Source organism: Dromiciops gliroides, chromosome 2 (assembly GCF_019393635.1).
Source record: "Dromiciops gliroides isolate mDroGli1 chromosome 2, mDroGli1.pri, whole genome shotgun sequence".
Lineage (NCBI taxonomy): Eukaryota > Metazoa > Chordata > Mammalia > Microbiotheria > Microbiotheriidae > Dromiciops > Dromiciops gliroides.
In genome coordinates, this window is record NC_057862.1 from 635,779,488 (window position 1) to 635,806,166 (window position 26,679).

General features: G+C 38.4%; 1 protein-coding gene across 1 annotated transcript in view; it reads right to left on the reverse strand.

Annotated features, from left to right (window-relative positions):
- TERB1 (telomere repeat binding bouquet formation protein 1) overlaps nt 1-25,663 on the reverse strand; it is a 51,497-nt gene extending 25,834 nt beyond the window's left edge. The window contains exons 1-10 of the mRNA XM_043981187.1: nt 25,633-25,663; nt 20,455-20,565; nt 20,145-20,273; nt 18,196-18,327; nt 17,330-17,390; nt 17,123-17,238; nt 16,536-16,658; nt 7,888-8,040; nt 4,755-4,886; nt 1,219-1,344 (exon numbers count right to left, since the gene is read on the reverse strand). Coding sequence (XP_043837122.1) covers nt 1,219-1,344; nt 4,755-4,886; nt 7,888-8,040; nt 16,536-16,658; nt 17,123-17,238; nt 17,330-17,390; nt 18,196-18,327; nt 20,145-20,273; nt 20,455-20,565; nt 25,633-25,663 — 1,114 coding nt within the window. The remainder of the gene's footprint in view (nt 1-1,218; nt 1,345-4,754; nt 4,887-7,887; nt 8,041-16,535; nt 16,659-17,122; nt 17,239-17,329; nt 17,391-18,195; nt 18,328-20,144; nt 20,274-20,454; nt 20,566-25,632) is intronic.
- Nucleotides 25,664-26,679: the final 1,016 nt, after the last annotated feature.

The window sequence follows — 26,679 nt, forward strand, 5'->3', positions numbered from 1 at the left end:
TTTCTTTCTTGGGGGAAATTTGGAAATGACCACAAGGGTAATAATAGTGATATTTCAAAAATGAAGAAAACAAAGAGGTTTAATGAGTCATTTAAAAAAATAAACAGAAGAGAGCAAAAGGAAGTTCAGAATGAAACAAACACAGGATAGTGTTAGAGCTACCATGTTAAATTTAAAATAGGGGGCAGTTAGGGGGCCAGTGGATAAAGCATCAGCCCTGGATTCAGGAGGACCTGAGTTCAAATCCAGCCTCAGACACTTGACACTTACTAGCTGTGTGACCCTGGGCAAGTCACTTAACCCTCATTGCCCCACACAAAAAAAATTAAATTATACCAAAAAAAGTATGTAGTGGAAAAAAGAAACTATATGTAATAATTCAATATCATATACAATTGTATGGGTAATGTTCCACAATCCACCAAGAATCTAGGGAAGTGTACTTTCTTCTTTGGTGCCAAGACAAGAATGCTTTCTAAAACATACTGAACAAGTGAAGAACTCTAGTAAGAGCGAGGTCCAGTACCTTCCAAGATAGCCCATTCTACTTACAAGTGGATAGTTCTAATTATGAGGAAGTTTATCCTTAGAGCTAGCCTAAATTTATCTCCACCCTGTGTCCAGGTTCTGTCCTGTGGGGCCTAGCAGTACAGAGGTAATCCCTTTTCTACATGTCATCTTTTAAAATACCTGAAGATAGGGGCAGCTAGGTGGCACGGTGGATAGAGCACCAGCCCTAGAGTCAGGAGTACCTGAGTTCAAATCCAGCCTCAGACACTTAACACTTACTAGCTATGTGACCCTGGGCAAGTCACTTAACCCCAATTGCCTCACTCAAAACAAAACAAAACAAAAAACCTGAAGATAGAAACCATGACTCTTCCTAAATCTTCTCTTCTCCAAGGTAAACATCCATCCCTCATAGGATCATAGCTATGGAGTTGGAAGGAATCTTAGTTCAATACCTTAATTTTCTGCTGTAACCGATTTGACTAAGGTATATCATTAAGACTCATACTCAAAAAAAAAGACTCATGCTCAAGTCCTCTGACTCCAAAGTCAATGTTCTTCCCATCATGCCATGGTCATATTTATATAATGCTCTAAGGTTATTAAAGGTTTTCTTCTTCTTTCCCACCAACATAAATAAAAATAAATCTTTATAAGGGAAGAATTGTTTTTGTTTTGTTTTGTTTTTTAAATCAAGAGTAAACTTACTAATTTTTTTGCAGTTGTGCAGCACAAAGGTAGCAGCTTTATTTAGTTCCTCATTCTGTGATTCAGTTAAAAGTTGGATCATTAATGGAAGACCATTGTTTTTAAACAGATGTAGCTGATTCTCTTCTATGAAATATAATATATAATATTAGAAAAACTGTGACAATAAATTATTTCAACATTAAACCACACTTTAATTCTCTCTTGCAGTAATTTTAAGCAGTTCCAAGAATTTCCAATAGATCAGATAGAGGATTTCTCCTAAGCAAAAATGTTGTTCATTAAGCTAATAAAAAATTAAAGAGAAAAGGGAGAGGGAAATGGAGAAGGGGAGGGAGGGAGAGAGAGAGGGGGAGGGAGGGAGAGGGGGGGAGAGAGAGAGAGAGAGAGCACACACACTAAAATATTTTCAACCCTGGCAGTAAGGCAGTAATCTTTCCTCTAAAAACATGTCAATTTGTGGGGCAGCTAAGTGGTACAGTAGATAGAGCACTGGCCCTGGATTCAGGAGGACCTGTGTTCAAATCCAGCCTCAGACACTTGACACTTATTAGCTGTGTCACCCTGGGCAAGCCACTTAACCCCAACTGCCTCACCAAAAAAGAAAAAAAAAAACCATGTCAATTTGTCAAGTGGTAACATTTTACTTGTGGACATGAATATGTGTGTATATGTTGTTATTAATATATATAAAAATATATATTTACTATATACATATAGTTAGATAAATCACCATACTTGGTCAAAGATTTCTTTCTCTACTAATGTAAGTCACAGCTCCTCTACAATTAAACAAATGGTTTTCAACATTTGCTCTGGGTGAAAAAACATTACCCTGTATCTCTGTACTCTAAACTTTTCTAGAATGAATGGCCTAGACAGAACCTGTACTCCAAAGGTTCAGCTTTTGAAAATCTAAGGTACTCTCTCCATCTCTCAGGAGATATCCCATGGTGGAAATCATCCCTTATTAGAGAAAAATACCCCCAACCTATCCAAATTTTGACTTAAACATGCAAAATCAACTCATTTAGGCTAACACAATTCAATCTGTGTATTTGTCAGTCCCATTGTTTTTTCACATGCATTTCTTTATGCATTTCTTAATTAGTAATATCACCATCAGAAGATGAAAACAAAAAGCCATGGAGAATCTTAAAAGTCTGCAGTCATCTTGATGTTATGTAAATAGTAAATGGGCTGAGGCTGAGGCTGAGGCTACTTTCTGACCCCAACTCTACCATAAACTCCTGGTGAGAACTCACTTGGGAAGACATTAAAATGTGAATAATAACCCTTGCCCTTTCTATGACACAGTTGCTGTAAGGATCCAATAAGACAGCATATGCAAAATGCTTTATAAATTCTCTGGTGCTATAGAAATGGTACACTGGACAATCTGCATGATTTCCTGCTCTGGAAGATCCTCAGGAGCAGCTGTTTTCACAAATCCGATATGCAATATTATGGAATCAAGTTGACATTTTTCTGATTTTTAAATATCATTTCAAAAGAATTTATTTTAGAATTTTATAACAATCGCAGGATGATAGAATATTAGGATTCAAATAGAACTTAGAGAAAAAATAATCATTGGGAAAAGGAGTTTGAAAGCTGAAAGGGGACAGCTAGGTGGTGCAGTGAATAGTTCACTTGACACTTACTAGCTGTGGGATCCTGGGCAAATCACTTAACCCTCCTCATTGAACCGCCAAAAAAACCACCACAAAAAACCAAAACCAAACAAAACAAAAAAGCTGAAAGGGCTAAATTTAGAGACTATTTCATCTAACTGCTACCTCAATTTTATGAATTAGGAAACTGAGGCTGTAAAAGGGACTTGTACCTTTACTTTACCTTACCTATCTGTTTTTTTTTTTTTTTTTAGTGAGGCAATTGGGGTTAAGTGACTTGCCCAGGGTCACACAGCTAGTAAGTGTTAAGTGTCTGAGGCCGGATTTGAACTCAGGTACTCCTGAATCCAGAGCTGGTGCTCTATCCACTGCGCCACCTAGCTGCCCCTATCTGTTTGTTTTTGTTCTTAGCAAAATTCTAAATTTAGGCAAGCCACTGAAAAAAATTATCATTCAAGTTTTAATTCTTCAATTTAATTGATATCCAGTTTGAGCCACCTCTACTCTGTGAGTCTACACCTGCCCTACCTTCTCTGAATTCCAATAATACTTAGTATCAAACATAACTTCAAAATTCATTATGCTTTCTTGTTTACTTTGCTCTGTTTTTTTGTTTTGTTCATTTATACAGTCTTATCTACCTCATTAGATTATAAACTCAATGAGGGCAGGAATATATCTCCTATTATTCTTACCTCCCAGAGCTCTTAGCACAATGTTGGGTACACAGTAAGTAAATATTTGTTAAAATAATGTGGCTTGGGGCAGCTGGGTGGTGCAATGGATAAAGCACTGGCCCTGGATTCAGGAGTACCTGAGTTCAAATCCAGCCCAGGCACTTGACACTTACTAGCTGTGTGGCCCTGGGCAAGTCACTTAACCCTCATTGCCCCACCCCCAAAAATAAAAATAACACTTTGTGAAGAAGTTGGATTTTTATAAATAAAATTCCTAAAACATATGTAAAGTACTCAATAAATATGATCTGATGAAAATAACCCTTTTTTCTTAATTCTGTACTTTTTCCTTGTGGTGTATTTTCCCCATATTTTCAAGTTTTCCACTTAATTAAATTTGAGATTAATGGTTTTTGTTTTCTAAAATTATATCCCCAAGATTGAATAACCATATAAAAAGTAAGAAATTTTAGAGTCCTGTATGGAAATGTCATAATTTGAAGTTCATGAAATCTATTGTGGTTTCTAGCCGTAATTTATATTGTGCTTTACGGTTTACAAAGAACTTTGAAAATATTATCTTGTTTGATCCTCACAACAAACTTGGGAGAAAAATGCTATTGTTATCTCCATTTTACAGATGAGGAAACTGAGGCAGAGGTTAAGTGACTTGCCCAGAGTCACACAGTTAGTAAATGTCTATGCTGGGATTTGAAATCAGGTCTTGCTTAACTTTTAACTTAGGTTCCAGCATTGCTCCCCTGTACACAACCTGACTTACAGTTGGCTAAGCAGATGGGAAACATTAACATGTCGTTTCGATTTTATTTTCTAATGACAATATTCTGGTGGAATATCCAGTTCAAATCTAAAAGGAGGGAATCAAAACAAGGAAAAAGAAACTGACTGGATCTGAATCTGTTAAAGACTAGGAAGTTATGTCTCAGGAGGATCTGTAATAATACTTGGGAGAACTCAGGTCAGGGGACCTTCTAGAGCTAGAAGAGGCCCTAGAGATCATCTCATTCTACAGATAAGGAAACTGAGCCTTAGAGAAGTTGAATGACTTGAAGAAAGTATTGGTTGAAGAGCCAGGATTTGAATCAGGTGCACCTGACTCCAAGTCTAGGATTCTTTCCAATAGTCCATGCTGACTTGGGCTTACTGGGGAACAAAAAGCATGAAGTGCTTTCCTAGTCATCTGTGGTATCAAGCCCATACTTACCACAAGCTTCTGTGCAATGCCCAAGGGTAAGAATAATGCTAAATTTTTCTCCTGAATCCAGACTCTCATGAAGTAGCAGTGTCAGAAGTTTTGATACAATGTGGTATTTGGCTAGTATGACCCCAACAGCAGCTGCAAGTACAGAAAATCAAAAAAGGAAGAGGAAGTGTTAGAAAACTTCAAATATGTTTATATTATCTATTTTCCAAAGCCTTCTCTAACTCCTTCTGGGGACATATACAATCTCTGGGATCTTGTGGGGAATCTTATCTGCCTGAATGAAACCTCATTCCACAAGCACACTAGGAAGGGTTGTCCTCTGAACAATGAAGACGTTATCTTTGGGGATCATCTGAACATCTGTACACTACGGTTGCTGGGAATCCTCTTACACAATAAAAGAAGATAATATACTCTCCTTCCCTGGCTTGGCCTCATAAATCTCTGTATCAGAAATGTGCTTTTACCAAGTCATGATCTCACTAATATTAATAATGCAAGGTTGTGGGGCAGCTAGGTTGTGCCGTGGATAAAGCACCGGCCCTGGATTCAGGAGGACCTGAGTTCAAATCCAGCCTTGGACACTTGACACTTACTAGCTGTGTGACCCTGGGCAAGTCACTTAACCCTCATTGCTCCGCAATAAATAAATGAATGAATGAATAGATAGATAGATAAATAAATAAATGATGATGCAAGGTTGTTCTCTGACAGTACTTCCTCTCAACTTTAAATCACTCATTAACCATTAGTAGGCTCAGAAACAAATGGGTAGAGCGAACACTAGCCTGACAATCACAACATCCTGGTTTCAAATCCTTACTCCATCCTTCACTAACGATATGACCTTGGGCAATTCACTGCCCCTCATCTGGAAGTACAGGGAGTTAAATGAGATTATCTCTATCATCCCTTCCAGTTCTAACATCCTATGAGTCCTGACTCTGTTGCTTATGAGCTGAATAACCTTGGTCAAGTGGCTTAGCTGCTCTCATTCACATTTTTTTTTTACCAGGGCAATGAGGGTTAAGTGACTTGCCCAGGGTCACACAGCTAGTAAGCATCAAGCTTCTGAGGCCAGACTTGAACTCAGGTCCTCCTGAATCCAGGGCCGGTGCTTTATCCCACTACACCACCTAGCAGCCCCTGATTTAGCTTCTCTCAATCTCGGTTTCTCTTACTAGAAAGTGAGACTACTTATCTCATAGAGCTAATAAATGAATTAATGAAAAGACCTTTGTTAAAGTCCCATGGTGTACCAGGCACTGTGCTAGGCACTGGGAATAAAAAGGAAAAGAATGAGATGATCCCTCCTCTTACTAGAGCACACATTCTACTGAGATCCACAATAAGTACAGATAGAAATACAGAATCAACACAAAGAAACGCAAGGAAGTTAAGGTGGGGGGACACCAGCAGTCGGAGGCTCAGGAAAGGCTTCATGTAGAAAGTGGTACTTGGGTTGAGGCCTGAAGGAGGAGAAGGACTCTGTGAAACAGGGGAGAGAGCTGTGTTGCAGCTGCTAGGGCAGCCAATGAAAAGACACAGAATAGGAGATCTCAGAGGGCTCTGTGGGACAGAACAGAAAGCAGGCCAGTTTGGTGGCACTGCAGAGTGCCTAATGTAAAAGAAGGCAGGAGAGACAGGATGGGGCCAAGCTGTGAAGGCGTCTAAACGCCAGAGGAGCTTCTGTTTTATCCTAGAGGTGCTCTGGAGACGCCAGATAGCACTGAATAAGGAGGCGAAATGGCCAATTTGACTTTAGGGAAAGTCGTACATTTTCCATGGAAGATGGAATGAACTATAGCAAGACTTGAGGCAGGGAAACTGATTAGACGAGGGCGATGGCTTGTGAATGCAAAAGGTGAGGGCTGTGGCAAGATTTAGCAACTCACTGAACACAGGTGCTAAGGGAGACTGGGGGGCAGAGGATAATACTTGGGGGTAAACTTAGGAAAATGGGAGAATGGCAGGAATTTTGGTAGAAACAGTGAAGCTTGGAAGAGGGGGTGAGTTTAGGGAAAAGATAATGGACTCTGTTTTGGCCTTGTGGGCTTTGAGGTACAATTCAATTAATGGGACACTCTTTTTTTTCTTGTCAGCTGAATTTCTGGAGCAGGAAGCTAAGACTGATTTTTCTTACTCCTTAACTCATGCCCCAAATATTAGAAATTTTAAGAGGACAGGAATTAATGCCTCTTACTGCCTGACACAGAATCCAAATAAAAATGACCACCTGTATGTTCAGATGTAATATGGCTGTTGACAATGCTCTGTTCATGCTGTAAATTAGAAAATGAACAGAACTCCATGTCACTTTAGGCAAGCTTTGTCCATCCCAGCTCTGCCTCTCTCATAGATTTACCTTTCTCTCTAATTAAATGGTCATCTCCCTAATTCAGACCCTCATCACTTCCTGCCTGGACCACTACAGTAGTACTCTCATTCATCTTTCTGCATTCAGTCTGTCCCCTTGCCAGTCCCTCCTCCACACCGCTGCCAGTGGTAATTCTAAAGCGTGCGCGCGCACACACACACACACACACACACACACACACACACACACACACACCCAGAATTACTTATCTCTGTACACACGATTTCCCCCTCATTGAACAGAGACTTTCATTTTCGTCCTCTAGCCCTGGCTGCCGTGCTGGCTCACAGGAGGTAACTAATACAAATCTGTTGTTTGATTGACTGATGTTGGATCCCTCAGTAGAATGTGAACTCTTCAAGAGGAGGAATTGTCTCATTTTTCCTGTTGGAGACCCAGTGCCTAGCAGTGTCTCATGCAGAACAGGTGCTTAAAAGCACTTATTACTAAGTGGATTATGTTCCCACTAATCACATTTACTTGAAAGCACTACACTTAAATTCATTCCAAATATGCAAGGAATGCATGAACTGGACTTAGGCCCCACCTCAGCCCCCTTTTTTTTTATTCCTTAGACACGAGCATTTAGTTACTCGTGTGAAACCTTTATTTCCCATTGAATGTTAAACATAAGCAGTGTCAATGAGAACTTCTCTACCATCCCCAACACTTTGGTTGGTGCCAAACATAAAGTTCGGCTCTCCACTGTCATTCTGTAAGCGCGATACAAGCAGATGTTGGAATTCCGTTACTCACGATTGTCAGCAATGCAGGCATCCAGGGTCTTGGTCACCACTACTGCCAGCTTAGCACTGGGCATATTCCCATGGGAATCATGTTCCAGTTTTATGAGAACTTCAGATAATACCGCCAATCCACCAATAGATATAAAATACTCCTGTACATGTGCTCAAGAAACAAGTTATAAGATCTTAGCACCTTAGTATCAGCCAAAGAAAGTCAATTATGAATTTGTTATATTTATATGCTAAATGTAATAGCAGCTATCCTTACCTTTTTCACATACCTAGTTTAAAAGCCCATAAGTTAATGAAATGCTGAACATGCATGATGACAGTAAAATGCAGCTACGTACCTGGGCTGAGAGCTAGTAAGGTGGTGGGTGAGGGGGTGCAGAGGAAGAGCTCTACCCTCTTAGATTTTAGAGCATTCCATGCTTTGAAACCTACTACCTTGCACCTATTTACAAATGCAAGGCAGCTAGTGCCACAGGGGATAAAGTGCTAGATTTGAAGTAAGGAAGACCTGGATTCAAATCCTGCCTCAGGTATTTCCTTAGTTGTGTGACCCTGGCCAAGTCATTAACCTCTCTCAGTCACAGTTTCCTCATATATAAAACGGGGATAATGATAATGCTTAACTTACAGGATTGTTGTGAGGACAAAATGAAATAACATATTAAAGTGTTTTACAAATGTCAAAGTGCTATATAAATGCTAGTTATTATTATTATTATTATTATTATCTTATTATGTGGAGGCATTACTTGCTGTTTTCTGAGTCATCAAATCATCGGGGAAAGGAACACCAATTACTCAGGTAGGTAGAGGATGCCATTAACACCAAGGTCCCTGCCTCAGAAGCCACTCATTTCTCCACCAATGGTAGCTACACCCAGGAGAACAGGCTCTAGAACAAGCCCTTCTCTGGGTGGGTTTAGAGTCCTCTTTCTCACCAGAAATACTGTCAGGAGTGGAAGCATTGCTTAATCTCATCTGTGTCACTACATTATTTGAGAAAGTCATCATGTCTTAGTCCTCAATCACCGGACTTCTCAAACTTTTTCCATTCACGACCCCTTTTCACCCAAGAAATTTTTACGCAACTCCAGATATATAGGTACATAAAATAGGTATACATAATCTTTAACTATTGCCAAGTTTTTTGCGACCCCCACATTCAGTTACATGACCCCATATGAGATGGCGACCCATAGTTTAAGAAGCTAGGCTTGGGTGGCTAGGTGGCGTAGTGGATAAAGCACCAGCCCTGGATTCAGGAGGACCTGAGTTCAAATCTGGCCTCAGACACTTGACACTTACTAGCTGTGTGACCCTGGACAAGTCACTTAACCCTCACTGCCCCACAAAGAGAGAGACAGAGACAGAGAGAGACAGAGAGACAGAGACAGAGAGAGAAACTAGGCTCTTAGCCTCCTTTTGCCAACATCTCCCAGGGCCTGATAGGTCCTCTTCTCCAAAGGTTGCCCTTCCACCTGTGGAACCGGTACTACTTTGTGCTGTGTCACTGAACAGTCTGAGGCAACCATCACACTGGAGCACTCTGCTACCACCAGCACCCTGGAAGGTAGAAGCCAGGTGGGGGACAGCAGGTCCTTAGGCGTGATAATGGAATCTTCATTGCTCTGTGCCCTTTACTGTGCCCCTAAGGCTCCCATTATCACTGAGCACCCAGCCAGGTAGGTGGCAGTTGCTGCTGACACAGAGACCTTTGTTCCAGTACCCATTTCTCCTTTGGCCATCCCTAATCCTAGGACGCTAGGGATGCAAACCCAATCCCATCCAGGGACCAGATGTACAGGCATCCTCTCCTCAGAATGTCTTGCACCACACAGAGGCACTATCTACTCTGCCCTACTTCACTAAACCCTAAAAATAGTTTCAGCCTGTTTCCACCTAGAATCCATCTAACAACTCGGACACCAAGCCTCCCAAGGCTCCAAGTGTATACTTCATGTAGAGGGTGGTGAGTGTGGGTTCACACCTGACCAGATGAGGTACTGATCACTAAGAATTTAACAACCCAGATGTCTGACCCAACTTCTCTGCTGGCTCAATCCCTTCGTTGAAGTTTCAGACATAACAGGCTTATGATCTCCTCAGTTAACAAAAGACTTTGGAGGACAGAAGAATTTTGCCTATGCACTGGGGAGTCAATGCCCACCAACTCCAATGATACAGAGTTAGGGTTAGCTGAGACAACTCCCTTCCTGCTCCCAACACCATTTCAGACATGATTGAGGTGTTGGTTATGATGAACTGCTTTTTTCCCCCTCTTTATTTTTTCTTTTTTGTTATAAGGAATAACTCATTGAATAGGAATATATTCAGAAATGGAGGTGATAAAAAACAAAAGACAGCTATAAAAATAAGATAATTTTTTAAAATGAGTGGAGTTATCAGATTTGTTTACTATATGAAAAAACCAGAAATGACACTAAAGAAAACAAAAGTGGGAAGAGCAGCCGGAGTAGCCCATTGTAAACAGAGGAAGGCCATGTTAGAGAGATGAGACAGTTTTAAGGGTGCTGAAGGATTTTCAAGGTATCTAAAATCAGAGAAGATACCAAATGATTTGGAAAAAATTACAGATATTACTGCTATCAAAAAAGTGTGATCAAGAAAACAACCAGAAATTCAGGTCTGCTTTCCTATCAGTAGAAAATTTTTATAAGAGTAATTTCTTTGGCTCACCTATTTGTTCAAATGTAATGTGGTCATTGACAATTCACTGTTAATATCAGAAAGCAAAAATATGACCATTTAAGCAAGCTCAGTCAATACTGATATGAAGGGCATCCTTAATATAAACAGAAGAAAGAAAAGGGCAGACTTTTTTACAAATTAAATTCTACAGTTGATTGTATCTTTACTGACACACAACTGCCTGAAAGGGACAGCAAATCCAAAATCTCCCTGTGCTTATTAACTACAAAAAAGGATCCGTATGGGAACTTTAAAAGTTCTCTCCACCAAGGTGTTTCCCATGCACATGTTAAAACCATATAGAAATGGGGCAGCTAGGTGGCGCAGTGGATAGAGCACCGGCCCTGTGAGTCAGGAGGACCTGGGTTCAAATCCGGCCTCAGACACTTAACACTTACTAGCTGTGTGACCCTGGGCAAGTCACTTGACCCCAATTGCCTCACCAAAAAGACCCAAAAAACCATATAGGAGTCTTTGAAAAACACAATAGGAATATTTTTGTTGAATGATGCTCTGGTTATTAATACCAAACAAGGCATAAAGCAGGAAGCTATGTATTCTCCAAAGGTATTTACCACTGTCAGGAAGGATGTGGGGTCCTGATTGAAGAGGAGCACCCTATAGGTAGTGAGATTCTCCGGATGCTTTTCTTTGTAGGTGACATTATACTGGTTGCATAAAGCCTTGGACAACTGCAATAGTTTTCTCATTAACCTCCTTACCTCCACTTTCTCCGATCAATTCTGAACACAGATGTTCCCCCAAAATATCTTCATAAGGCCAAAGTTGACTATGTTATTCTATGACTCAAAACTCTCCAGTGTCTCTTCATTGCTTTGGGGGTAATGCACTATTCCTGAATCCACACTCTGGTTACCACTCATTTGTCCTAATTCTCCTTTTCACTCTACACTCCAGTCGAACTGGCCTAGTATGTGGACTTAGCATTCCATTCCCCGTCTCTGACTTTGTATAGGTGACCTCCTCTGCCTGGAATATACAGCCTCTTCAACGCCATTAGAATTGTTCACTTTCCTTAAAACTGTCACCTCCTACATAAAATCCTTGCTGATCTCCCAGGTGTCAGTCCTTTCTCCCTCTTCAAATTATCTTATATTCACATGTGCCTGTTTAGCCCCTCAGTAGAAAGTAATATCTTTATAAGTAAGGGCTGTTTTATTTTGTCTTTGGCCCCTACTACAGTGTCTTGCACATGATAGGTGCTCAATAAATATTGTTGAATTAGAATCTAGAAAAAAATCCTTAAATAACCTTTATGCACATATCAATTACAAACTAATTCTTAAATTTTATATAACTATATTATATTATAATATATGAATATATAACATTATATAATATATATATATATAAAATATATAATAATATATTAACTATGCTTTTCTACACACGTTAGGTAGATCATTCTTTCTTCTGCTGCACAGAAATACCTTCTCTTTACTTCTCCAGTGAGAGTAATTTGTTAAGCTTTGAAGGCCCAAATTTAAAGGGCCTGGTGGAATCATAGAGAATAGATTCATTTATTTAGTTTTGTATCGTAATCATCAAACTGCCAATTTTGTCTATTCCTAATTTGTTCAATACTATGGCAGCTAGATGGTACAGTAGATAGAATGCCAGGCCTGTAGTCTGGAAGACTGATCTTCCTGAGTTCAAATCTGGCCTCACACACTTACTAGTGACCCTGGGCAAGTCACTTAGCCCTGTCTGCCTCAGTTCTCATTTGTAAAATGAGCTCGAGAAACAGTAAATCACTCCAGTATCTGCCAAGAAAACCCCAAATGGGGTCATGAAGAATTGGACACAACTGAAATGAGTGAACAACAACAATGACTCTATGAAGTCCAAATACAGGACAAATATAAATTTTGTCCAAGAACATTTCTTTCATTCCACCTATTCTAGTTAATGTGCTTATTACTTCACAGGATATATGAATTACTACACTAAGGAATGGAGGTAAATTTCATTTATTTTCAGTAACCACGTGACATATATTTATTTTTCCAATATTGTAAAAACAGCCACCATGACCCAACAAGCAGTCGATTCACTAGCAGGGAAAGATACCTTTCTTTCTTTCTTTCTTTTTTTTTGCTGGTCCAGAATCTGGCTTACTTGTTTCCTTCTCCTGTTGGACTTCTCTGGAACCCTTTCTTATGGAAGATTTCCAAGGCATAAGGCTAAGAATCTAATTATAGATTTAGTTACATGTGTGGTCACTAATTATTATTCTGCCATGACTTCCTTTTCCCCAACACAACTCTAGTTCCCGGAATTAATTGCAAGAACAATTAAAGAAACAAGACTATTTTTACTCTAGTGTTCTTAAGGAACATAAAGATTTAAATCTCAGTAGGAAAGAAGAGTTTTTTTCAAAATTCTCTACATTTAAAAATGAAACTATAAGAAAAATTTTGGGGACACTTAGGTGGCGTAGTGGATAAAGCACCAGCCCTGGATTCAGGAGGACCTAAATTCAAATCCTGCCTCAGACACTTGACACTTACTAGTTGTGTGACCCTGGGCCAGTCACTTGACCCTCATTGCCCTGCCCGCCCCCCCCCCTGCCCAATTCCAGGATAAGGCACAAACCAAGACGTTTTTGATAAAAACACTAGAAATTATTTTTATGAAAAAAAATTCTAAAGTTAGGCTATGAAATATCTACATGCCTCTAGAAAAATGAGTTTTCACCAGTTTTTAAAAGGATATCTCAAATAAAGAACACAGAGACTTGCAAAATGAGAAACATCTTGGGTCACCCTGTGTCATCCTATACAATGAATAGTTCAGCATTTCTTCTATTCTCTATTTCTGACCAATCTGCTGACAGTATGCCATCCTATACCCATGTCCTTTATGCTGAATTCTAAGGTTCAAGGAAAAGGCCCAAACCTCATGAGAGTAGTATCCGATTCTTGCAGTTTAGGGGATCATGTTTTCTCTACATTTGAAACATGACCAGTCCTTTTATACACTGGAATGTGAATAACTGCTATTAATGAGTCTGTATTAATGCAGGCCAGTGTGTTTTACTTAAGCACAGAAGTCTTCTCAAGATATATTTGGTGGAATACTCATATCATTGAGTTTTCTAATTTTTTCTCCTTCTAGTTCAAAACTAGAAAGAACCCTAAAAGTAAACTAAAACTAATCTCCTCTCCCATCCCCACCTCATTCTACATAAGGCAACAAAGACCCAGAGAGACTTAAACTAGCTGCATGACCTTGGACCAGTCACTGACCCAAATTTCTTCATCAATAAAATGGTGATGTTTGCTCTACCAACTCCACAGACTTGTTTTAAGGATCAAATGATATAATTTATGTAAAGCATCTCATAGACCATAAAGCCCCACATAAATGGAGGAGGGATGATGAGAAAGCCCAGAGCTCTGACACCCAGAGAAGTTAAGGGATTTGCCCAAGGTCTGAAAACATTTGCAGGCAGTGAATACGAGAGCCTGGCTTTGGACCCAAGCCTTCTGGCTCCTAACCCAGTGGCGTTACCATCCTACCACACTGGCTATCTTCCTTGAAGAAGGTAAAGATCCAAAGGCAAAGATGAGAACTGCTCCAGGAATGGACCACAGGATCAAAGACGTAGAGCAGGAAGGGACTGCAGAGGTAGTCCAGTCTAAGCCTCTCATCTCAGGAGGACGCTGGGGCTTCAAGGAGGGTAAGTGACCAGCTCCAAGTCACATGGTTGCAGGCTACGACATAGAGCCTTGCATGTAAAAAATATTCAATAAGTGTCCATGGAATCACAGGACTTGGGAGATAGGAGGAACTTTTCCTAAAGCCAAGATTAAAACCCAAAAGGTCTTCTGAATCCAAATACTATGTATGTTCTTGACACTATACAGCTTGTGTGATTACCCAGAGTCTACGGGGGAAATGTTAAATAAGGGGAAAAGCAAGAGACAAGTATGACTGGAGTATGGAAAAACATGAAATAAGTCTGGGAAATCAGGTTAGGGGTCAAATCATGAAATGCCTTAAAATCCAGGCTTTTATTTAGATTTTATTCTAAAGAAAACAGCGATCCTCTGAAGACTTTCAGGGAGCCACATGGTCAAAACTGTACCTTAGATGAATACTTTTCACAGCTATGTGGAGGTTGGATTGGAGAAAAGGCAAGAAGCCAGAGCAATTAGTAGGTTACTATAATTGTCCATGTCAAAAATGGTCTGGACCTGAACTACGGCAGCTAGCACAGGACTGGAGAGAAGGTAAGGAAGCAGAGATATGGATGGAGGCACAGTTGTTCAGATTTAGGGATATGACTTGAGGTTAGTGGAAAAGATTTGAAAGCTGTCAATGTAAAGATGATAGTTGAACCTTCGGGAGTTAAGAGAAGAAAAAGAGTGCAAAGGACCTAGGAAAAAATCTTGTGCTACACTTATACTCAGGGGAGCTACAATTAAATGATGATGTAGCAAAATTGACTAAAAAAAGGATGGAGAGAGAGATGGGAGAAGAATCTGGAGAAATCAGCACAATGGAAGCCAAAGGAGGAGAGAACACCAGCTCCTGTCTTGTTCAGCCCACATGTCCAAACCACTGTCAGATCTTGGTGTTTATACCTTCACAACATCGCCCTCCACTCAAACCATCACGATCCTAGTTCAAGTACTTACCACCTCTCACCTGGACTACGACCATAGCTCTCTAACAGCCTCTCCCCAGTAAAATAACCCATCTCTCACTGCCAAAAGGATTTTCTAGAGGGAAGGTCTGGCTGTGTGATGAGCTGCTCACCCAGTCAATTCCAATGGTCCTCTATTACTTTTAGGGTTAAAGATAAAGTCCTCTGTCTGGCTTTTCACACTCTTCATAGCCTGACTCCTTATAGTCTTCCTCCCACAAACTCTGTCCTTTAGCTACCCAGTCCTTCTTGATGTTCCTCACTCAGGACGTGTGTTTCCTCTTTCTGTGTCCCTACAGTGGCTGGCGCCCATGGATGCCCTGCCTCTTCACACCTGCCACTTCTTTTCCCTGGCTTCTTCCAAGTCTCAGATAATCTGCCACCTTCTGTAGGAGGCCTTTCCTGGGCTCCCAGCTGCTGTGGCTTCCTCTCTGAGATGATTTCCCAACTACTCAGTGTGTGTGTGTGTGTGTGTGTGTGTATATATATATATGTATGTATATATATGTATATATTTATATATTTATACGGACTCAATTATTTACATGTCATCCCCCTCTCTAGAATGTGAATTCTTTGAGGAAAGAGTGGGGTTGTTTTTTGTATCTCCATTGCCTGGAATATTAATAAGTGCTATTTGATTGAAAAACCAAAGAGAGGTCCAAGAGAATGAGGAGTAAGAAAAAGCCATTAATAGATTTAGCAAATTTTTTTGTTCAGTTATGAGCTGATCTTCATGACCCCGTTTGGTATTTTCTTGGCAAAGATACTGGAGTGGTTTGCCACTTCCTTTTCCCGCTCATTTTACAGATGAGGAAACAGACAAACAGAGCTAAGTGAGCTGTCCAGGGTCACACAGCTAGTAAGTACCAAGTGTCTGAGGCTGAATTTGAGCTCAGTTCTCCTGACTCCAGGGCCAATGCTCTATCCATTGCGCCACATAGTTGCCCCTGAAAGGAGCCACTAAAGAGAGGCTGAAGACTAGGATGACATGATTGATAGGGAAAGCTCTGGAAAGGCAATATCAAGGGTAAAAATAAAAGGATTAGACTGGGTAAGAAGAAAGATACTGCTTCTTCAGGGACTAACAGGAAAAACTGAGTTGGGTTATTAGGGAGAAACAGGATTTTTAACAGCATCAGCAGCTTCAGTATTTTCCCAAGTATAATATGAATATACATTATAAGCAAATTAGTGAACTAAAGCAAATGTTTATTCTTAAAAGAAATCTATTCTTCTAAGTGCAACAATTACAAAATACTTACTGTTATTTGCAACAGTCAGGCAAATAAATGAGCAAATAGGACGAATTATTTCAGGTTTTATATAGCTCTGTAGCCATTTGTTTGCATGTTGAAAAACTGAACTGCAAATTTTCTGGTTGACATCTAAAGAAATTAAAATCAAATAGAATTTATTTCAGTTTGGCTATAAATTTCATATATAACATGTGAATTACTAGTAATTAGATTTTCATTTTTGTTTCTAGGCTTATTTTCACAACTCAAATTCAAGTGCAGCAAACATTTAAGTATATATAGTTTATAGCAGTATGTCAGACATAAGGAGAGAGATTAAAGAAGATATGATATACATCACCTTCATGTAGTTTACAGCTTGAACTCAAGGCCATAAGATATATATAGATAACTACCGATTAGAATATAGAAAGATTCTAAGAGAGGGTGAGAGTGCAAAGTGCTATTCAAGGCATAAAGAAGGAAAGCTTATTTCCAACAGAGGGGATCTGAGGTGTCAAGAAAGTGACAAAATGAATTGAGTCTTGAAGGAAGAAAGCTTCATCACATGCAGATGGAGGGACAAGATGTTCCAGGTATTATTATCTCATTACCGTTTTGTGGATTATTCACACATGCACACAAAGCACTGCATACTGAAGACCACAGCTGATAACTCTGGTAGATGGTTTCATTTGACAAATCCATCTCAGACATGGAAAGAGCTGTTCTATTGGGAAACAAGCAAAATACAGTAACTTAAAATGTATTAAAGACTGAAATATGAATTACTTATTAACAAATATTTTATAGCTGCTCACCTAAAAAACTGTAGCAGGATACCAACACAACCTGTTTCTCTTACAAGAGTCTGTCCAGTCCCTATAAATCAGCATAAAATTTTTTTTTACCAATTTTATTCTCTAAAATTCTTCAGTAATCAAAAATAGAACTTGAGCAGCACTGTTTATATCAACATCCTCTCAGTCTCCCATAAAATGACAAGTATTGATTTTGTATCACTTCTATTTATAAAGCAGAGAAGCCAGGATCATGAAATTCAAAGCCTGAGTTATTTTAAAGGCCTAGTCCAACCTTCTCATTTAAAAAGGGAGGAAAATAGGTCACAGGAGGTAGGTCACATAATGGCAGATAGCCGAGCTTCCAAAGCCACTATATCACACATTTACCCTTCTTTGGATGAATTCTGTTTTAAGGAAGAAACCTATTGCTAAGAGAAATTAAGCTGAAATTTCACAAATAAAATACAGGAATCCTCAAACTTAGACTCTGGTAAAGTACTATAGGAAAAGGTACACTCTAAGACTGTCTACAAAAATGCCTAAACAATTTATCGATTGAAGGGAGAGATCAGTATCAGTCATTTACTACTAAAACAGTAATTTAGTAGCATGTGGATGAAACAACTTGTTGATTGACGTGTATGTGTGTGTATGAGTACACAAAGAACCCACATCATTTCACATTTCTTAATACTAAAAATATTGAGATGATGTGTTCTTAATTACCCTTTAGTAGCTTCCAAAAGTTAGTGAGACAAAAAGAACTCTGATGAATCAGAATTAAAGTGTTGAGAAAAAATAAAGCTATTCTATTAAATTTTACTTTTAAAATGAGGTGTTCGTGTTTAAAGTATTTTTCTAATATAGCAAAAAAAGATACCTACTGTTATTTGAAACAAGGACTAACATCACGTAAACAGACATTCTTTTCAAATTTATGTTAGATTCATACTTAGATAGAAACCAAATAATGTCTTCAAAAAATTCTGAAGTGCACAAAGTTTGCTGACAATAAACTGAAATAAAAAATACAAAATTTAAATTACTTCAAAGAAGTGACCATTTAAAAAATGAACATAATTATTCAACAGATGAACCCCAAGTATATACTTACTTTCATGAATATATAGATTAGCTACTATATCTAATTATCAATGATTTAATTAGTAGACCTGAGTGATCACTATCCAAGGCGAATATATTTGAGCAATACTCAAAATTGGCTTCATTGCCCTAAAAAAGAATCCATCTTGTTGAAAATTTGGACAAATGAGAAAGTAAAATAAAATTAGAAAAAATTATTAATGTGTTTAGGAAACACAATGCACACAAGAAATTTTCAAGAGTGAAACTCTTAACCTCACATTAGTAAATAACAAGACAAACTACGCTGGTACTATTTCCCTATCACTTTTAAAAAGTAATTATCCTGGGGGCAGCTAAGTGTCATAGTAGATAGAGCACTGGCCCTGGATTCAGGAGGGCCTGAATTCAAATCCAGCCTCAGACACTTAACACTTACTAGCTGTATGACCCTGGGCAAGTCACTTAACCTTCATTGTCCCCGCCCCCCACCCCCAAAAGTCATTATCCTCTGGTATCTTCCTTTCTCACTGTATTATTTTAGTGAGTTTGGTAGAGTGGAAAGACAGCTGGCCTTGGTGTCAAAAAAGTCCTGGGTTCAAGTCCTACTACCCCAGGCCAGATATTTAATTGCTTCATGCCCTAGGGGACTAAGACTATAAACTGCTAAGAAGGTGCTGATTTGCTCTTTGGAATGCCCTACCCTGGCAAAATCAATGGTCCAGCAAAAATATGCAATATGCTTTTTAAAATAATCTGGGAATTAAAATATGTTCAACCATATCCCTGATTAGACTATGGATTCCAGGAAGAAAGAGAACAAGCCTTATTTATCTTTGTAGTTTCACCTCAGCTGCTTAACATAGTGAATGGAAAAGAGAAGGTACTTAATATGTTTATTTAATAGATGAATTCAGTGCAATTCCTAGAACCAACCACCAAAATATTATAGGAATTTAAAGCTGGTTGAATATAATGGTATATCATTGCAACGTCAAACATGAAAAATTAAAAAATGTAAAATGATGCAGTTAAGAAAGCAGATTCAGAATATACACTGATTATAATGATGTAAATGATAATACTATGCAAGAAAATCCTTAAGAAAACAGAGGAAGGGGCAGCTAGGTGGCACAGTGGATAGAGCACCGGCCCTGGCCTCAGACACTTAACATTTACTAGCTGTGTGACCCTGGGCAAGTCACTTAACCCCAATTGCCTCACTAAAAAAAAAAAAAAAGAAAGAAAACAGAGGAAAAAGATTTCAGAAGAAGGCATAGAAATGAACAGGACATTTTTGCTAACTATCTTATACAAGTTAATTTACACACTATTAAAAAATAAACTGTAAATATAAGTTTGAAATTTCATATATAATTTTTAAAAATTGTGCATTTGAATTTTTCTGTCGATGGATGGTAACTAATTTTAGAATAAAAATAATGTTTAAAGGAACAAGTAGGGGGAAAATAAAGTGGGGGTAACAAACTGCTAGTTTAGCTTCAAATTAAATTATCTGCAGATAAAAAATTGCTTGTAAAAAAGTAGTTTGTGCTTATGGTTTGTACATTACTGTGATGGGCAGTTTTAAGTCTGAAAAAAATTTTTTTTACTAAACTAGCATCCATAGAAAGCCACTTTAGTATAAAAACTAAGAAAAAATGTAATTTAAAAATATTTGCTGGCATTATAGAAATGTAATAGAATGGTTAAATAATAATAATTATAAGATAATAAAGTAACATTTTACCATTACATTCTGCAATAGCTCCTAAGGTAAATAAGGCTGCTTCTTTTACCATGCTGTGAATGCTTGACTTTGCAAGGTTTTTAACAAACATCAGACCACCAATCTCCCGAAAATAAATACTTGCATCACCTAGAGGATTGTAAACAAATAAAAGAGAAACGACATTTATCTAATGATTCTCTTAGGACAAAAAAAAAAGCCTGTGATGATAATAATGTGACATTATTCCTATATAAAAGACACATTTTTGCACTAAAATAGCACAATATTAAATGACACTCCCCAATGAAATGTTAACTCTTTTTCTTACTGTTTTGCTGACAGACTGAATAAATAGTAACCAATGCCTCCTTTTGTGAAGCTGGGTTGTCCATTTGATATTTAAGACACTCTAACAATAAATTCAGATCAGTCTTCATTTCTAAAAGAAAACACACGTTTAATGACTTCTAATTGTTTTAGCCAAAAAAGTTACTACTTTTTTTTTCTTTCTTATGTGACAATTCTTTGAAGACAAGAAATATAAAACATAAAAACATATTCCTCTTTTAAGGAACACAGAAGCTATTATAAACCTACCCAGTAGTAGATACTTAATTAGATACTCAAAAGATCTTATGAATTCCACAATACATTGTTCTTAATCATAAATACTTAATTTAAGCACATAATTTACTGTTGTTTTTATACAATTCTTTATTATATTGCTTGAATAATTGTTCCCTTAGTATTTTACATGTATGGGCACAGTAGAGTGCCTGGAATCTGGAAGACTCATCTTCCTGAGTTCACATCTAGCCTTACACCCTTGCTAGCTGTGTAATCTTAGGCAAGTCACTTAATCCTATTTGCCTCAGTTTTCTTATCTGTAAAATGGACTAGAGAAGGAAATGGCAAACTACTCCAGTATCTATACAAAGAAAAAAAGCGTTGAGAAAAAATAAAGCTATTAAATTTTAATTTTAAAATGAGGTATTCATGTGACCCAGATGGGATCACAAAGAGTTGGATAAGACTGAAGTGACTGAACAACAAAAACAAATTAAGAAAAAATTAAACTAGCCTTCACAGAAAGCCACTTAAAAATGTACAAACTAAAAAAAAAATATGAAAACTAAGAAAAGGAATTCAATTTTAAAATATTTTGTTGGCATTATGGAAATGTAATAGAATGGTTAAATAATAAAATAAAGTAAAAGTTAGCATTACATTCCACAACAGCTCCTAATGTAAATAAGGCTGCTTCTTTTACTGTGCTGTGAACGCTTGATTTTGCAAGATTCTTCACAAACAGCAAACCACCAATCTTACATAACGTTTAAGGTTTCTCAGATACATAGAGTCCATTAGTATTGAGACAGTGAAGAAATCAGAACTAGTAAGTGAATATACTTGACGTGTAGAAAACTTTAAATAGCTAAATGCAGATTCTTTGCAATGATCAGTCTTGGTTTCAGAGAAAAAATGATGAAACATACTTTTTTTCCAGTAAGGTTATTTGTTGACAGGTTTTTCTTAACTGTTTTACTTTGTTATAAAGGAAGGTCCAATTGGAGGAGGAGTATATTGGGAAGTGATTACAATGTAAAAAAAAAAAAAAAAAGGTATCAATAAAACATTTTAAAGATGTGCCACAGGGCAGCTAGGTGGCGCAGTGGATAAAGCACGGGCCCTGGATTCAGGAGGACCTGAGTTCAAATCTGACCTCAGACACTTGACACTTACTAGCTGTGTGACCCTGGGCAAGTCACTTAACCCTCATTGCCCTGCCAAAAAAAAAAAAAAAATGTGCCACAATACTGCACAGTAAAACAAACTAAGATGTCAATGGATGCCTGGTCCACCACTTTAAAAAAAAGAAAGTCAGTCAGGGGCAGCTGGGTGGTACAGTGGATAGAGCATTGGCCCTGGAGTCAGGAGAACCTGAGTTCAAATTCGGCCTCAGACACTTGAAACTTACTAGCTGTGTGACCCTGGGCAAGTCACTTAACCCCAACTGCTTCACCAAAACACAAAACAAAAAAAAAAGTCAGTCTAACAATTTGGCATGAATGAAAGAAATTTACACATGTAATAAATAATTAAATTTACTACTGAGAATCTGACAGTATGAAAGCTCTCAACAAGTCTTCATTTCCTAGAATAGTTCTAGGAAATTATTCCTAGAATAGTTGTTCTTAACCTGATGTCTGTGAACTTGTTATTTTTAAAAATATGTTGATAATTGTGTTTCAATATAATTGGTTTCCTTTGTAATCCTATGTATTTTATTTTATGAATTTAAAAATATTCTGTGAAGGGGTCTAGCCTTTAACAAATTGCCAAAAGGGTCCATGACATAAAAAAGGTTCAGAAGCCCTAACCTAGGATGAAAAATTCAAAATGAAACACATTTATCCTGCTTTCTTCTTTTCTGAATGGGGGTAGGGGAATAACAAGATTGGTTTGTGTACAGTCATGCTATTCATCAATAACTTTTTAAAACTTATTTTATTTTATTTTTCCAACTACACGTAAAGACAATTTTTAACATTCACTTTTTATAAAATATTGACTTTTAATTTTTCTCCCTCCTCCCTCCCTGAGACAGTAAGCAATTTGATAGAGGTTTATATATGTGCAATCATGTAAAACATAATTTCATATTAGTCATGTTGTGAAAGAAAAGAAAGAGTTTGCAAAAGGAAAAGACACACAAAAATAAAGTGGAAAATTGTATGCTTCAATCTGCATTCGGGCTTCACAGTTCTTCCAGGAACTCTGTGATGTAGCCACAATGGCCTTTAAATTTTTTTTAATAAACGATTTTATTTAAAATTTTAAAAATTCTATCCCTCCCTTCCCCCTCCCTGAGGTGGCAAGCCATCAGACATAGGTTATATATGTACAATTATGTAAAACCTTTCCATATAAGACTCTAATAAAAAGGAAAAAATGGAAGAAATTGAAAAATAGCCCACTTCAGTCTGTGTCCAATCAATATTAGTTCTTGTGAAAATATTTTGTTAACTAGGGCTAATTTTGAGGGGCTAAACTATGGATGACTAAACTGGGGATTGTAGACTATTTGGCTATCTGACTTTGTTACTAACTTAGTATGGGCCGTATATAAAGTTCTACCACACTGCTCCCAAACTGATAAACTAAAGATTAAGAAGCCTCTTAACCAAATAATCAAAGCAGAGTTTATTTATGAGATACTGTTGAAAATTAAGAATACAGGGAAATAAAATACAACCTGACTGCTTTCCTGCAGTCTCCTTCCACTGCGTCTCTTTCCCACCTGCTGCGCTTTGAACTTCTTGAATATAATAAGGGCCTTAGCCGCCTGAGGCCTTAGGGCACTCAGGTCCTTTATTCTAACTCCTCTTAATCTTCACTTTCTCCATGTACCCTGTGCTGACCTGCTTCTGTGCTCTCCGCTGCCTCCTGGTCAGTCTGTCTTCTGCCGCCTTTGCTCTAGTCCTGCTTCGCTGTTCATCTCGTCTCCTCCCCTCCCCCCTCTCTCCTTTCTAATGTCAGCCGCCCTCTTGACCTCTTCTCAGCCCTGTCTCCTTGTCCAAACCGAACTCTCCTCCGTCCTTGTCCGCGTTCCCCTCTAGTCTATCTAGTCTGTCCCCGAGTCTAAATCCTGTCTCACTCCCAGGTCTATATATCCCTTTTCTTCTCTCCACTCAAATCTCGGGGCTTCCTTCGCCCCCACAGACCAAGCTAATCCGCCAGCCAGGGCTGTGGCTGGTTGGGGGGGGGGGGTGCACTCCCACTTCACGTGCCTCAGCACAGGCTATCCAGGATCTTTCGGATAGCTCCGCTCAGGTCGGAGGGAGCTGGGGCTTTTTTTTTTCCCCCAGCTGTCTGACCTGGTGTCTTGTATAGCCCACGGGGCTTTTTCACTCAGCTGAAGCTGAGGAGGAGGGGGAGAGACCCTGAGGGCCTAAGGCTTTCTAATCTCAGCCTAAAGGTAGGGTCCCCAAGTCAAAATAAATTTCCACATTCTTCTTCTGGAGGTGGAGAGTATGCTTCATTATTAGTCCTTTGGGATTGTCTTGGATCTTTTTTTTTTTTTTTGAGACTAGCTAAGTCATTCACAATTCTTCATTGAATAATATTGCTGTCACTGTGTACAACATTCTCCTGGTTCTGATCACTCCATTATTCATCAGATTGTGTAAGTCTTTCCAGGTTTTTCTGAAATCATCCTGCTTGCCATTTCTTATAGTTTTTTTCTGAAGGACTTTACTGATGAGATTTAGCCTGCACCAAACCACACCTAGGTGGAAACCATTGTGCCCTGATCAGCTTGGGTGGCTGAAAGAATCTGCATTTTTTCTCTGGTGTCTCTCTTTTTTTTAAAACAAGGTTTGAGTGACCTAAATCACTATCCCCAGACTTCATTTTAATCTAACACACCTCCAAACACATCAACTAATTAGAATTGATTGCTGTAGGGGCAGCTAGGTGGCGCAGTGGATAAAGCACCGGCCCTGGATTCAGGAGTACCTGAGTTCAAATCCGGCCTCAGACACTTGACACTTACTAGCTGTGTGACCCTGGGCAAGTCACTTAACCCCCATTGCCCAGCAAAAAAAAAAAAAAAAAAGAATTGATTGCTGTTAACCAATTAGATTTGATTGCTATGTGATGGGCCTCCTACTGTTACCCCAGGAGTCTTCCATCAGAAGTCTTCTGACTGAGATATCCATTGACTATTCTTCTATCAATAACCTACCAGTCTGTTAATAAAATGATTAAATTAACCCCAAAATATGTCTCTCATATTTTAATCGTCACAGTAGTAACATGATCTTTCACAGTCACAGAGGAGTTAAGAAGACAAGGGTAGGGGGGAAAGATAAGTTCATTATTGGACAGACTGAGTTTAAGATGTCTATTGTACATCCAGTTTGAAATGTCTGATTGACAGTTGTAGATATGAAAGCAGAGATAAGGAGTGAAGCTAGGGCTAGATACAGAGATCTGAAAATCATTTGCATAGAGATAACCAAGTCCAGGAGAGCTGGTAAGTATTGAACCAAGCAGTAAATAGAAGAGAATGTAGGACAGACGGATCTTTCACTCTACAGATAAGGAAACGAAGGCTGTGAGGGCCAAAATTGGAGGTTATAACTTCTCCTGGGTTTTGTAGGCAAAAAGTGGCAAGCAGGGATTTAAAATCAGGTCCTCCAATTCCAAATCCAGCATTCTTTCCATTGAAAGTGCTTAGTAAACATTTGCTGATTGAAATCACTATAGAGACCTAATAATGCTAAACAAAAACCTTTTTTTGGAGGGGGCAATGAGGGGTAAGTGACTTGCCCAGGGTCACACAGCTAGTAAGTGTCAAGTGTCTGAGGCTGGATTTGAACTCAGGTCCTCCTGAATCCAGGGCTGGTGCTTTATCCACTTCTCTACCTAGCTGCCCCCAACAAAACCCACATTAACAAAAACATGAAATTTTATTCAAGAACATAAATGGTGAGTCTCCCACCTTGTGTCTTCTTTATCTCATCTTTTTCCATTTTTTGTTTTCTCAAGCTTCACCTATAAGACAGACATTTTATTAATTCAAATCCATAGTGCCCCACGTTACTGCAAATAAAGAACACCAAGCTAACTGGTCTTCTTCTGGCCCCTTTCCCTTGACTGTCCACCTCTGAACTCTTGATCCTCCTGCTATAACTGAGCTGCTTTATCACCTTCCTCTAGGGAAGTAAGACAGCAATCATAAAACCCTTCAGATTAGCTTTTCTAGGACCCACTTCTCTGAAACTAAGTAAACTTTCCACTTGTGCCCCCATAATGTAAATAAGGAGGGAATTATTAAGTGTAAATGGAATTTCTAGTCCTGTCACACCTTTTAACACATAGTACATTTATTGTCCATTCTCCTTATTTTACATAAAGTATTTTTCAAATGGTGTTCAATGAACATCAACAAGTCAGTTTGTTTTAAAACTCTAATTTTACACAACTAATATCAATTTTATAATTAGCCTTTCTGTTTTTCAATTCTCACAATTTCCTAACTAAAATACTACTAGTAAATGTTTGCATTGATCTTTTACTGATGAAAAATTGGAGAAGTAATTTTGTGTGGAAACTGCTTTGACGGGTGAACTTTAGCTGTCACAAATGTTGAAATGTTCATCATGAGTGACTAAGAGGAAGTCACTTCCGCTCTGTGGGCCTCAGGTACATTATTTGCAAAATAAAGAGTTAGACTAGATGATCTATAAGGTCTCTTCCAGTTCTGAATTCTATGATCCTTCAACCTCCCTCCTAGCCCTCTAAGTCAAACAGGAAATTAGTAGCTTCAGTTCCCTTTTGTGCCTAGTTTTTTTCTTTTTGTTTGTCCCTATATCTTATTCATACTAAGATCATAATCCTCATTTTTTCCATCTTTCTCATCCCTAACAAACACAAGAAAGATTTAACTTGAGAAAATGTACAAAGAAAAAGTAAGTCAATGACAATGACACAAGATTTAGCAGTAATGATTAAAAAACAGCCTTATATTTGTTAAATATTGAAAAAG